Source organism: Xenopus laevis, chromosome 7L (assembly GCF_017654675.1).
Source record: "Xenopus laevis strain J_2021 chromosome 7L, Xenopus_laevis_v10.1, whole genome shotgun sequence".
In the NCBI taxonomy this organism is placed as follows: Eukaryota; Metazoa; Chordata; class Amphibia; order Anura; family Pipidae; genus Xenopus; species Xenopus laevis.
In genome coordinates this window covers 98708920-98724381 of record NC_054383.1, presented here as the reverse complement: position 1 = coordinate 98724381, position 15462 = coordinate 98708920, and the positions used below count along the sequence as shown (strand labels likewise).

The 15462-nt window shown below is 40.4% G+C and overlaps 1 protein-coding gene across 3 annotated transcripts in view; it reads right to left on the bottom strand.

The window, feature by feature from the left end:
• foxj3.L (forkhead box J3 L homeolog) overlaps nucleotides 1-14701 on the bottom strand; it is a 66743-nt gene extending 52042 nt beyond the window's left edge. The window contains exon 1 of one of the 3 annotated variants that reach the window (XM_018226066.2): nucleotides 14465-14701. In XM_018226066.2, coding sequence (XP_018081555.1) covers nucleotides 14465-14528 — 64 coding nt within the window. In that variant the 5' untranslated portion in view covers nucleotides 14529-14701. The remainder of the gene's footprint in view (nucleotides 1-14464) is intronic. The other 2 variants (XM_018226067.2, XM_018226068.2) reach the window with 2 other exon arrangements.
• Between the last annotated feature and the right edge of the window lie 761 nt (nucleotides 14702-15462).

Genomic DNA, 15462 nt, shown 5'->3' with positions numbered 1-15462 from the left:
GTATTATAACAAAAAATAGAAAATTGGTGCTTGGACTAGTCTAAAACTAAAACCTGGGGAAATAAACGTTAAAGGGAAATAATTATTCAGCTCTGTATGCTTACTTAGCACAAATCCAAGGAAATTTAAAAAATTGATTAATAATGCTCTTTCTGCATTATCAGAGAACATTAAGAGAAATCAACTGGTCACATGATGCACTTAAACCATTCTTTATGGAGTCAAAATGACTGCCCCAGTTTCCAGGTAAGCATTTCTTAGCGCCTATGAGTACAGAATCACATATGCTAATTCATGTAGAGTCCCTCTCTCAAACCCAGAACACGATTCCGACATTGCAATGGCTGTTGGCCATCTACAAATCCCACAATCTTCAGACAAAAACCTGACATTTTCTCATTTCTATGATTTGTTATGTTTTCCCTGTGGTTTATACACAGCCTTCTTCAATCAGTTAGTCTGCAAGTCATATTCTAATGGGCACCCCTGCTTCCAGCTATTCATGTGTACAAGCATTGTATTAGGCTCATCCCAAGCATGACCATATTTCTCTTACTATTTGGCTTCTTTGCAGGAGAAAGAATCAGCTATTTTATAATTCAGACATATTCTACCTTTCCAACTGTATACCCCAGTCCGAAACTAAGAAAAGTGGATCAGATATTAGCTGTATATTAGCTGTATTCTACCAGCAACAACTGATTTAAGAAACTTATTTGTAAAGGTCACTGCATTGAAGGAATTCGCCCAGTATAAGTAAATAAGCCCAGTCTTTAGGGCTCAACAAAAGTCTAGCTATAGAGCACCATTTTCAAGGATACATGGGTATACAATAACTGTATACATGTTTCCTTTTTGCCTGACCCCATGTTAGCCAATGAAGCTTGTCACAAAGTGACCTATAACACAGATACTGGCATACAACACATATAATTGCATGTGCAGAATCACAGCAACCAGAATGTTTATTATGAGAAGCTGCTGCAGCGAGAAGCTGTCTTACAATGAAAACGACACACCACAAATATATACAGCACCTTAGTGCCATGCATGTTTCAACAACAGGTTGTTTTTTTTTTGTTTTTTTTAAGTACAATGGTATTTTCCACATAAAAAAATACCTGACATTCCACAATACATAAACAACCAGAAAATGAAGTTGTTAAAATAAGTTTCATTGTAGCCATGCAAAACAACACAACAGCTCTGGCCTTTTACAAAATGATCCACTTATACTTTGTCTTTGGCTGCAGGTACTAGCCACAGTGTTGCTGGCACAACACAACATATATACATACATACATATATATATATATATATACACATACATACATACATACATACATACATACATACATACATCGGATGCCAAAGTAGAAAAGCAATTTAACACAAATATGTGCTATTGGGTTTGGCTATGGTCGAGATAACACAAAAAAAAATTCTGGCACTCGAAAAATAGTTTATGTGCCTGGGTGCAGAATCAATGACTTTATCCACTTCAATTCCAAAGAGATCCGCACTCACAGGACTTTTGTTATTTGTACAGGAATGGGACTGGTTATCCAGAATCCTCAGGACCTGGGGCTTTCTGGATAACCGATATTCCCATAATATCGGTTATCCAGAAAGCCATAATTTGGATCTGCATACCTTAAATACCTGTTGGGTAAAAAGGTTATCCCCAACCAAAGGTGCAGGCTAAAAGAGCCCGCATTCTGGTTAGGGATAACAGGTTTTTTTTTTTGTGAAAAAAAAAAAATGCGCCCGCCAGCAATACGATACCGGCACAGGGAGGGAGCTCCCGGTGCGAGTAGCCATGTCCGGTCACTTGCATGTGCATAATGAAAAGCTGTCCCAAATTGCTCATTATTCACATGCGCGTGACCGGACATGGGAGCTCCTGGTGCGGGTAGCGTAGGGCTGGGCATTTTTTAAAAAAAAAAACAAATAACAATACTGTTATCGCCAACCGCAATCCCGCACCTTTGGTTGGGGATAACATTTTTTCCCAACAGGTGCCCTTTAAGTGTACTAGAAAATCATGTAAACATTAAATAAACCCAAATAGGCAGTTTTGATTCCATTAAGAATTATTTATATCTTAGTTTGGATCAAGTACAAGGTACAGTTATATTACTACAGAGAAAAAGGAAAACATTTGGACTATTTGAATAAAATGGAATCTATGGGAGACCACCTTTCCGTAATTAGTGATTAAGGGTTACCGGATAACGGATCCCATACTTGTATCTAAAACTGCTATTAAAAGGAGCATTTGCCTAACTCCTGGCAAAAGTCTTAGTTCCCCAGCAAAGACAGGTGTTAATCAGCTGCCTTGTGTTACACTGTGTTAACAGTCTCCAGGATAGAGAATAGAAAAGGACAAACACTGCTTTTATCCAAATAAATTAAATACCATAGAAAATTGGTAATGAATGTTGCAAAGTTGCTTAAATTATTTTTTTGGGTTGACATTCCCTTTAACCCATGCAGAACTATGCACTGAAACTTTTTGCAAGCACCCATAAACAACCTGAGAGTAGGCACCCCAAGACAACTGAAGTACATTTAATAACATTGTCATCAATCAGAAAAACAACTCAAGAATTAGCTGGATACTGATGCTTTTACAACTGCCAAGTATAAAAAATTTTCAAGGAAAACCTGGCTGCCAAACACAGGGTGCAGAATTTAAATACAGGTGGGTACAGAGCCACTGCTTGACTATTAAACTAGTCATACACAGGAAGATTTAAGCAGGCCCAGATTTGTGGAAAAGCCACCAAGGCACAGGCCACATTGGTTCAGAAACTCTGGGGAAACATGAAAAATAGAATAGTTTGTAAAATTTCCCGTTCACCAATCCCCATTGCTTCGGTCCCAATGATGAAAATTTGTGTGAATAAAGGGGATGGCTTGGGGGCCATGAATAGCAGCAGGCCTAGGGGCGCCGGTTATGTAAATCAGACCCTGGATTAAGATGCCGATTATGGCCCCTTCAGATCAAGTTAGCAGCTTCTCTGCCAATGTACGGAACCCTTCTCAGTGGCCTCTCTGACAAACAATGGGCAGAAAATAGAGGGGAAAAAAAAACCAAATGGGCAGGTTTGAAAATCCCATCTGCAAATGAATAAAAATGACCCACACTCACAGGACTTAATTGGTGCAAAAAGGTGGTGGTTTTATACCGACGTTTCGGCTCCTATACTCTAGCCTTATATAGTATCAGTTATTTTCTCTTTCTCACTAACAGTGAACACAAATGAAATGCCAGCAAGAACTACAATATGTAAATTAGGCTTATGGTAAAGATATGAAAAAAGCAATAGTAATAAGCATATTCATTTTGGCCTATGACCCCTGCCCTCCCAGATCAATCAGCTTGCTTTCTAGTAGTAAACTTACTCAGGTTCAAAACAAAACCCAGTAAATCCGACCTTTCTGAAATTCAAAATGGACACATAAGCATCAAGAAGCAGACACACAGAGGATATCCGTGCAAAAAATACATGGTTCAGTCTTGTTACTGGAAGGAAATTTATATTTTCTTCAATTGTGTCAATGCTTACAGTTCCCTTGCATGCACTGGCTTATGTGTGCATTTAAAGGGGTGGTTCACCTTTAAAATAACTTTTAGTATGTTCTATAATGGCCAATTTGAAGCAACTTGTGAGCTGGTCTTGATTTTTTTCTATTGTGGAGTTTTTGAACTATTTGCCTTTTTCTTCTGAACTTTGTAATGGGGGTCAGTGACCCCTTTTACAAAACAAATGCTCCGTAAAAAACTAAAAAATGTTTTTAATTTTTATTACTCATCATTTTATTCAGGCCCCCTCATCTTCATATTCCAGTTTCTTATTTAAATTAATGTATGGTTGTTAGGGTAATTTGGACCTTAGCAATCAGATTGCTCAAACTGAAGCGCTGCTGAATAAAAAGCTAAATAACAATAAATGAAAACCAATTGCAAATTGTCTTAGAATTTCACTCTCTACATCATACTGAAAGTTAACTCAAAGGTGAACAACCCCTTTAACATTTCCTAAAGGTCGGATTTACTGGGTTTTGCCTTGCCCTGCATGTGATTTTACTACTAGAAAGCAAGCGGACTGCTCTGGGAGGAGCAGGGGTTATATTTTTATCTGCAAAAAGTTGTTAAATACTGGCTACTACTAGGCTGCCGGAAATAGCTACACCTACAGAATCATTTGTAACACACACAGCTTTATATATCCCTGTTTGCAATACTTTAAAGGAGAAAGAAAGTCATTTCACACTTGGGGGTGCCAAATGTTAGGCACCCCAAAGTGAATGTATTTACTTATCTGAAACCCCTATAACAGTTTATATAATAAGTGGGCATGTTCCCATATATTTTCAGCGTGTATCATGAAATCTATGTTCCAATTGCGCATCATTGTTAAAATACAGGTATTGAATCTATTATCCAAAATGCTTGGGACTTGTGTTCTGGATAAAGGGGGTTGCTGTCATTTAGATCAGCATACATTAAAGGGGTTATTTATCAAAGTTCATATGATGAGTTTTTTTATACCTTGAATGAACTCAAATGAATTTAAAGGGATACTGTCACGGGAAAGCATGTTTTTTTTTTTCAAAACACATCAGTTAATAGTGCTGCTCCAGCAGACTTCTCTGCACTGAAATACATTTTTCAAAAGAGCAAACTGATTATTTTATATTTAATTTTGAAATCTGACATGGGGATAGACATAGGGGCAGATTCACCAAAGTGCAAAGTAGCCAGCGCTAACGACTTTTCACCAGTGTTACCATCCGCAGCAACATCGCTAATTCACTAACAGGCACAGGCGACAATTCGCTAGTGAAAGAGACTGTCGCTAGCGTTCATTCTCTATCGTCAGGAGAATTTTTGCTCTGACGAAAGGTCGTAAAGTTTCAGTAAAGTGCGGATTTTACTGAACGTTACCTCAGACCACCTCGCCATCTCAGACCAGGTGAAGTGCTAAAAAGAAGCTAGATCTTCCTCAGTCTTCTGTCACTTACATCATATCCTGTGTGCCAAAAATGCATTTATGTTCCAAAAACTTTGGCAAATTTTTTGCAGGATTTGCTGCAAAAGTCCTGACTTACTTTTTTTGGGTAAGCGGTTTTCTCCAGACATTTCTTAAAATATGGAACAGTCATGTGTAGGGCGTTATTTTAACTCTCTTGTCTTTATTAAGGTTCCCTGGACGTTTGTAAGAAAAAGTGGTAGCTTCAAATATGCACCAACATTTATAATAAAGACCTCCACACAACTTTAAATTACCCACCATATGCAAATTGACCTAAGCGTAAGATCGCTAGCGAATTTTCGCTAGGTGCCATCATTCGGCAGCCAGGGCACACCATTGCATATTACTGAAATAGCATAGTGGTAGCGAATTTTCACCTGGTGAAGTGGTGCAATGTGTGCAAATCAGTTGCTGACGACCGTTCGCCCTTAAGTGAATCTGCCCCATATTGTCAGTTTCCCAGGAGCCCCCAGTCATGTAACTTGTGCTCTGATAAACTCTTTACTGCAAATTTGAATGATATCACCCCCCTATTCCCCCCGAACAACAACAGTTCAACAACAGAACAATGGGAAGGTAAAAAGATAGTAGCGTCCATAGACAATTACGATCTTTCTTGTAAAGGATCTTTCCAAGAAAGATTATTCGTTTCAATACACACGTGTATAGGCGAATGGTCAGATATATAGGTAGAAACAATAGAATTCTACCTGTATCTGACAATTCAGCATTAAAGTTGGCCACAGACGCAAAGATCCAATCGTACGAATCAATGTTCGATCGGACTTTGCCATCTCCTGACCTGCCACTAACTATTCAGAGCAAAATCTTGCCATTCCGACCAAATAAAGTAGTTAAAGAACAGATCAGCCGATGTTCTGCCGATGACAGCAATCGTACGATAGACAAAGCTAGTGACGGTCTCCCACTGAAAATCGTACGATCGGCAATACACAGCAGCTGACAGAAATTTTCTAACCTGTCCGATCGACCAAACGACCGATCTTCGCCGGACGAAAAATGCCGGGACTCTACACACACGTTCCGAATCCTCGATTAGTACGATGAGATCTTTGTGTCTATGGGCAGCTTAACAATGGCCGATGTTCTGGTGCCATTAAAGGCACCCGATGAAAGTTTTCTATCCAGCCCAATCGACGAGGCTCTTCGGTTCTTTTCCAACCATACAGGCACCGAATATCGTACGAAAATTAGTTTAGGATTCAAGCTATTTCCAGGGTCGGGGATATAATAAATCTTGAAAAATTTATGTTTTTTTATAAAAAAAATTTTTTAACCCAAAAATGTAAGTTTTGACCAAAAAAAGCAACTCGAAATGCGATTTTTTGTGGAAAACTACTCTAACCTTAACAAACCTACTAAAATCATTTAAAAGTTAAATAAACCCAATAGGATTGTTTTCCCACCAATATGGATACATGCAGCTTAGTTACCATTAAATATAAGGTACTGTTTTCTTACTACAGAGAAAAAGTGAAAAAATAGACTACCGGACTACCAATTGCTTAAAATAGACTACCATACAGCAGTATGCCAACAGTGACAATAAAATGGCTAGGACTGCCAGATTTTATATACTGAACTTGCTGTAAATCCTTTAACATTTGTTGCTCAACCAAACACTTTTCCATTGTCAACCAAGCTCCTTTTCTGAGTCGCTGAAAAACCTTACCTGGTGTAATTGGCCGATTCCTGCAATAAGCTGTGAACTACTGGAGTTTCCACACTGAACCGTCAATTTGAAATTTTACGATGCAACATAATAGTACAGTATGTACCACACACAGCCTTTTTCCCTATTGCTCTCAGAAGTAATAGCAGAATTGGATGCCACAAATTATGTGTACATGTGATTTCCCTACATTCCAATGGGCTTCATTTTGAATGCAACCACATTTTTTTGTGACTCACTCATGCTGTCCTGATTTCGTTCATTTGAGTCAACCTGCAACTAAACTATAGAATGCTCAGCGTACGTGTGGGTTTAGTGCACATAATTAAACTCAACATTTCAATGGCTAAAACAGAAAACTTGGGTGATAGATAACCCCATCCTGCACTTGTACTGTTCACTTAAAAAGCTCTAAATTGATCTGGACCACAGTCTGATTTGATGTCATTTGTCCATCTATATTTGTGCTTAAATTGTACCAATATGCAGAAGGCAAATTTGTTTTTTCAAAGTTTAGAAACTGAAGACACATTGAGATGTCATACCCAGGGGCCCAATTGCAGAGAGTGAAATACAGGTACAAAACACTGGGAGGTCAATTAAAGATTGCTCATACCGAAAGTCACAAGTAATTTTAAAGGAAACCCCCATAGTTTGCTAATCAAGCAGGGTTTTGTTCTGAAAAAACCTCGAACCTAAAAGTTGCCAAAGTTTTTCTTTATTTTAAAAACTGGTTTGGATATATTAGATAATGATTAGTAAACGCACGCAGGGATTGCTTGTGCACCTGTAGTGATGTGCATGTTGACCACCAGTTGGGCAGGTTCTGGTTGAAATTTGGCCAACCATTGAGGGTCATTGTTGGGTGTGGGTCAGACAGGGGGAAGTACATTCCTCCACTTTTTCCCCAAAGTAGTGTATAAAGCAACAAAACGCTAGTACAACATTGGGTTGGCTGCGGGTCGAGGTTTGACCACCTGAAAATTCTCTGCTTTTTTTCTGGAGAATTCTGCCTATACACCTTACTCACAGCCATTACACAGGCGTTGCCTATACGTGGACAGACACTGGGAGCCTGTTGTATGATGCTAGAAATGTCTCCCCCCCCCCCGAATGAGGCTTATCGAAATAGTAATTGGCCGGTCAGCAAAAGCCAAAGTAACCTTTTTCATTGTCAAACAACAGATCTTGGATTTGGCATTGAGAGACTTTGCCAGACATGAAGATCCTTTGTGTGGCAGGGAAAGCTATTCTAAACTCGATCAAACCTCTTCAGTAACTAAATGTGGTCAGTTTACGTACAAATATGACTTATGACCTGCCACTATAGAGTCACAACTGGGGGTCCTTTTCTTTATTTGCATTACAGGTATGGGACCCATTATCCAGAATGCTCAGGACCTGGGGCTTCCTGGATAATGGATCTTTCCGTTATTTGGATCTTCATACTAAAAAATAATGTAAACGTTAAAAAAACTTAATAGGCTGGTTTTGCTTCAAATAAGGATTAATTCTAACTTGTTGGGATCAAGAACAAGGTACTATTTTATTACTACAGATAAAAAGGAAATCATTTTTAAAAATTTGGATTACTGTATTTGGATAAAATGGAGTCTATGGGAGACTGCCTTTCCGGAATTCGGAGCTTTCTGGATAAAGGGTTTCCGGATAACAGATCCCATACCTGTACAAGGTACTGTTCAATCATAACAGAGAAAAAGGAAATCCTGTTTAAAAATGAGAATTATTTGCTAAAAATGTATTCTATGGGAGATGGCCTTCCTGTAATTCCCAGCTTTCTGGTTAATGGGTTTCCAGATAAGGGATCCAATACCTGTACTATAATATATGCAACCTAGAATAAATTAGGGAGTACTCCCTTCAGTTGGGAACCATTCATGAATGCTGAAGCCCACCATATGCCAAAGTCACAGAACACTCTGCATATGTGGGTATATTGTCTATGGATGTTGCAGACTGTTTCTTGCCCATAACTCTTAATGGAACAAGAAAGATAAAATAAAATTACCAAGATCAAATAAAGCAGTTGAAAAAGAATAAAAACCAAACCAGAAATTGTATTATACATTAACTGCTGGATTACAGAGGTCTGTCTAAAAAGCAAACTGAACATTTCTGCTAATGGACTGAGTCAATAGCCAAATTTTGTGGGGATTTTTTTCAAGTTACAACTTGACATCATTTACTGTAAAACTGCCATTTGCATTTGAAGGTTTTTTTCCCCTTACTCTTTAAGATGATTCATACTAGATAACCTTCTGAGATAAGTGTGATATACATGGGAAGGCATTTCAAGGAGATAAGTCGCCGCAACAAGCAGACAACTAAATATCCCCATGTGCCACTATCATTCTGGTCACAGAATCGGCAGGATAGCGTACACGGTTGGCCAGTGAATAGGCACAAAAAAAAACAAAAAAACAATTGGAACATTCTAAAATAAATTTCATGCTTTTTACCCAACTCTCTCTTTTAAAGGACAAGCAAAAGCCCAATTGTATATTAACCTGAAATGCTTGATAAGGTGTACAGCTTGACTTGCTACCAAATGCAAAACTAGGCAAATCCAAATTTAATGACCTGATGAGAAAAAAATATCTGCAGCAGCATATGTAATACATGTAGAGTGTGGCTACTAAATCAATCATGGACAAAAGTTAAAGGAATACCATCATCTATTTTTTAATTAATTCCGTTTTCAAAAACACTTTGTTCTAAACAAAGAAAGATATCATGGTTATATTCTTGATATTTTCGCGCTTCTTTTTCACAAGGGGTACACATGCGCAATAGAGTAGAAGGGCAAACTAAGCAAAAAGTCGGCTTTTTCATTCTACTACGCACTGGGCAGAGAGCTATTGAAGAAAGGAGACAGTAGAACAGGGGTCCACTATATTTTTTACCCGTGAGCAACATTCAAATGTAAAAGGAGTTGGGGGACAACACAAGCATGAAAAATGTTCCTGAGGGTGCCAAATGTTGTCTGTGATTGGCTATTTGGTAGCCCCCAGTGGCAGAACTACCAGGGGAAGCAGGGGGTGCGAGCGGACCAGGGCCCGCACCGCTTCAGGGCCCCCCCGACAGCCTGCTCGCCACTGAAATCCGGCGTGTATGGAGGGGGCGGGGCCCGGCTGCACGTCACGCACCAGGGCCCGCCCCCTCTAGTTACAGCACTGGTAGCCCCTATGCAGCCTGCAGGAAGCTTTATTTGGTAGTACAACTGTTTTTTATGCAACCAATAATTGCTTTCAAGCCTGGAATTCAAAAATAAGCACCTGCTTTTAGGTCACTGGGAGCAACATACAAGATGTTGGTGAGCAACCATTGGTTGCGGATCACTGAAATATAAGATGATTAGTACATGTACCACTTTGCAAAGGTTTCCCAGGCTGCTGAAGTTTTCAGCAAACAGGAGCACTGGCCTGTGGTATCAGATGAGCTATTATAACAACTGAGGTGCCTAATATTTTGCACCCTCCAGTGATTTTAATTTTCCTCAATCCATTTCAGATCTATAAAAGAATATAAAGACAGACTCTCTGCCTTAAAGCATGTGAAGGCTGTTATGTTTTTAAGCAAAAGGACTGCAACATTGGGAAATGTGGTATCAAAGCACTAGAAATAGTGCCAACATCTTTTCATAGGGGTTATTCTAGGCAACTCGAGACTTGCAGAGCTTTCTATTAAGTTCAATTCAGTTTATTGTATTTTGGAAAAAAAAAATAGCATTAGCCAAGCCATGTCGTGCTATAGCCCAAAGGAAAAACACACAGCCAGGAGTAACAGAACATACACAGGCTTGTGCAACAATTATACATAAGCTGAGGGCTTTTCCCAGCACTTTTCTAGGTGAAATGATTTCAATCATGCTAAACTAAATCCAAGATAAATAACTGCTGAAACACAAGCCAAACAAGTTCCGCCATTTCAGCCCTCCTTTTTCTATATTTTGGGCACATACATGTTAAGGACCCTGTGCCTGTGTATTGCAAAATCCAGGATATTTAAGTAAATTGTATTGCAGCTCTATAAAACCAAAGAAATACCAATTATTTCATCATTCTTATGTTTTAACTCTCACTCTTTTGGTTGTAAGCTCTTGAGAGCAGGGCTCTCTGATCATTTCATTCTGTGACCCTTGTACATTACTGTAAGTCTCCTGTTTTTTATAAATACATTTAAAACTCTGCATAACTTGCTGGCGTTATATATAAACAAATGATGATGAAAACATTGTACACTTAAACAAAAAGTCATTCTAAGCAACTTTCCGTTGATTAAAGTGATTCAAGGTTTTCAAAGCCATTTCTAAATGAAACTGCAGGGGGAATATCTGCCTGCACTCCTGAGTCTTGAAAACAAGGTTGAACGCACGGGTATGTTATCAGCTGGCTTCTGCTAGAGTCCATTCGCAGAACCAATATTTTACACCGAAACGCAACCCACAACTTGCAACCCGGACCCGCATACTTACCCGATTCGACTCGCTACCCGACCCGCAAGCACCTTATCCGCAACCCGATCTGCTGATCATCAAGAAACAGGATGTGCGGTCATTGTAAACTGGAAGTGACATCATTAGAAGCAGCGTGATCAGATAAAAAGGAGTAAAACTCGCTATTGAGAAGACCCGACCCGCAAACCCGGAGAACCGCCGACCTGTGCCTATACCCGCTCCCAAAACTTCTACCTGCAACCCGAGGGTATCGCAGGTATTTGCGGGTAACCCGACCCGCTGCAGTCCTGCCGACCCGCTGCAGGACTCTAGCTTCTGCTACATTGTCTAATCCAATGAATAAAGCTGGCCATAGACGCAACGATCCGATTGTAAGAATCGCGGATTCGTACGATTTTCGGACCATGTGTGGAGAGTCCAGACATATTTCGTCCGGAGATCGGTCGTTTGGTCAACCGGACAGGTTAGAAAATTTCTGTCGGCTGCCGATAATATCTCTGCGTGTATTGCCGATCCTACGATTTTCAGTTGGAGACTGTCACCAGCTTTATCAGACATAACTATCGTACGATTGCTCTCAGAGGTAGTACATTGGCTGATCTGTTCTTTTACTACTTTATTTGATCGAAATGGTAAGACTTTGATCTTTATGGTTAGTGGAGGGTCAAGGGATGGGAAAGTCCGATCATATGTTGATTCGTACGATCGGATCTTTGCGCCTATGGCCAGCTTTACACGGGACAAACAAGATCCTGCTTTCAACAGCAATTACATTTACAAATACTTTTAAAATAACTGAACAACATATTCAATTAATGTATACTGGAGTTCCTTAGAATTACATTTTCTTTCATTAGGCAACACTGTGATTTGATTATACATCCCCCTTATATCTGATTCGTTCCTCTCTGTGCCCTTAACTTTTATGGGATATTAAATCAATTCCACAAACAACTGATTCGGTGGATTACAAATTATAACATTTCTTAGCATGTATATTAGCAGTGTTGACTCTACTGGACTATTGATAAGCTGTAGGGTAAGAGATATGAAAGGCTGGGGGGAACCATTTTAACACCAGAATGTAAGCATTTCCCTATCATTCTGCGAAGAGAAAAAAAAATTAGTTTGTGTTAGTTTTCTAGATGTTTATTTTTCTGCAGTGACCTTATAATAAATAACTTTCAACTCCCATCACATGCAGAATTTTAGCAGAATTGCTTGTTTTTTTGGCCCATAAGACAGATCATTGAGACTACATTGACATGTAGGCTGGATTGGGTTTATTCACTCTCCAATACCTGGTAGTTTAAAATACCTGGCAGGTTTAAATGTAAACATGTAAAACACTGAAATTTTCTGGGGGGGGGGGGGTTCCCATAGGGGAAAACAAATTTTGATTAGAAAAAAAAACACACGTTTTGGCCATTATGTTTATGCAGTAAACACAGTACTCTTAAAATGTAAATTATAACTCCACAATGACTTTCAAGTTTACAGTAAAGCATTAAACAGTTTTAGGTTTATTTTGGGTTGTGTTGCAACATTTGTCAGGCTCCCATTAGCCAATCACAAGTTTAGAGTTATATGAATAGATGGTTTTAACAGTCATCTCGCTTTCGTTCCAGAAACAGCCTCAACAGTAAAGAAGCATTCACCCCTATACACCACCTGAACTGGTCTTTACACTGAAAATCATCATCCAATGCACTGAGCCACTGTGAATGGAGAGGCACACAGTTCGAGAGCTTTTACATTACACAATGGCACACTTTATTTTACATTGGGTTCTGACTTACAGTCTGCAATTAACACACACAATGAACTAAGAAATAAACTGAAGAACAGTTGTCTCTGAGCAATGCCATACTGCACTGATGGGAGTGTTGTCAGTGAACAAATCAGCGTGGTTATCACAAGGATATTATCAGAATAACCTTGCAAGTGAACTGGTACCGAACTTGTGACTCGGATTACTCCTTACAGTATCACACAGAAGCAAACATACAACGTATACTGTGCAGAGACTGAGATTTTTAAGTAGCAGCAACAATGCTGCGGCGGTTCCCACGTTTAAATGCTCATTCATCCCTTGTAATATGTGAAAAATATAAAAGTACTGGCCTTAGGCTCATTCCAACCGCAAATTAATGCCAGTTCCATTTTCTGTCTGCAATTCCCACATACAGTCATCAATTTAACACTTTGGTGGTTGGAGGCCAATTACAACACTTAAAGAGGGAGTTTGTCGCAGCAGGAGAAATATGTTCAGCCTGTGTTCTTCAAGCTGCAGCTGAACTAGAACGCCCTGCACTCCCCTTGACAGGCGAGTGCTTTAGATCAGCAACAGCTGGGATCCCTATGGCATTAATCAAAGTCCAGAAACATAGTAACAAGGTATTTGAAGTTGAAGTTTGAAGTTGAAAGATGTAGGACGAGTAAGGAAACTTGACAATAGGACAGGCAGCTGTATGGGTAATATTATATATTACTTATGCTTCTTCTACTCTAATCACACTAAATAAAGGTAAATAAACGAACACACGCCTAGAGCCGAGGGGAAGAATACTACTAGCGTGCCATTTTAATGTCACCCTTTGAATAGAAAGAAAATACAGGGCAAGTGGCTTCAACTGTACAGTGCCCATCATTTCAGGGGCCTTGGCTAACATTTCACTTCCAAAGTGGCCCAGTTCAACAGAATCCACAGGGAAACGAGTGAGAACAGTTGTCTACATAGGACATATAAATGCTCAATAGTCACAAGCAGCTGTGCAGCTAAACACAACGGACTGCTTTATGTAAAACTGGGTAAAAAGCTAAAAACAAGGAGTGTGTGCAGCAATAGGAAGCACAGTGAGTGCAACAGTAGGAAAGTGACGGTACCACGGGCTCCCACACAGGGGCCTTGCTGTATTGCCATGAGCGCGGGGCCGTGGATATTACACGTACTCTAACAGCGGCCTCGGATATACATTGATACAAGGCGGCCAAGGAATGTAGAAGCTTCCCATGTGAAGCAAAAGTCTACAAGTAGGGCCCCACTATTCCACTGAGCGCTCGGCCCGACCGAGACACTGTTTCCCCTGCTCTAGCAAATCACTCCCGCCCCCCTGAGTGGCTTTTAATGCCTGCGATAAACCCGGTCTGGATCAACCCATGCCCTTAGACTGAGCAGACCACGGCCCGACCAGACCCGATAAGCGGCAGGTTCTGGGTTGCGGGTCGTTCTAACACGTCCGGGATTCTAACCTGATTTGCTGCTCCGTGCGGTCCCGACGTGTCGGCCAGGAGAGGAACAAATGCACAGAAGCATGAAAAACTACAACCCCCAACATCCCTTGCGAAGGAGCGAGTCAAGGAAAAAAATATTCAAAGTGCCAAAGCTTTATCGATCGTGCTATGCATCTTCATTGTCCCACTGGCGTCCTGTGTGTAGGGTTGGCAGCGGAAGCCACACCCACTGTCACTGGGATAGTGATGCAGAGGCGCTAGGGTTTCGGCTCGTTTCTATCCTCGGAAAGGACCTCCGTGACGTCACGAGCATGTGATTATACCATGTGACCACTCCAATGCGCATTAACTATTAGTGAGCGGTAAATACAAACAGGCAAAAGCGGGAATGGATTCTACTGGCAGGCAGCGAACTCTTCACAGGAGTCAGGAGCGCGGGGCTGCCAACTTGTAATGTAGGTTTAGCACAGGCGGCAATCTCTAGTCTAAGTTTTGGGGCAGACTGTATCTCTGGGTGTTTGTACGTGGTGAAAGGGTTTAACGCATGTGGGGTGAGTGGGGGTTCAGTGTGCCTCTGAATTCCTGTGTCTGGGGCAGTGACTGTGCCTCTTAATGTTCTCCTTTCTTCTCCATTGTTTTGTTAGTTTTGTGTAATTAATTTCTTTCTAATTTTATAATTTTCTTTCTTATTAAAGAAAGAGCTACAGGCTCTTTGCTAGGGATGGGGGCACCTCATTGATGATGGTGCAGCTGTTTTGGGGGAGAAGATGGCAAAGGTTTGTGACACACGGGCAGATTCAGTCACCTGGCGACTTATCGCCTCTCCCAGAACTGCCTTTGCGTGTTTTCCCATCTGCTATAATCAGGCGCTTTTCAGGCATCAACGCCACGAGGCGGCGTTCACAATGCTACCCCCAGGCTTACCTTAAGATCTCCGACAGGATATCCGGTGAGGGGCGCATTGCTAGCACAGAGTGCAAAATATTGCTCTCAGCGCTAGAAAAGCCGAATTTCCG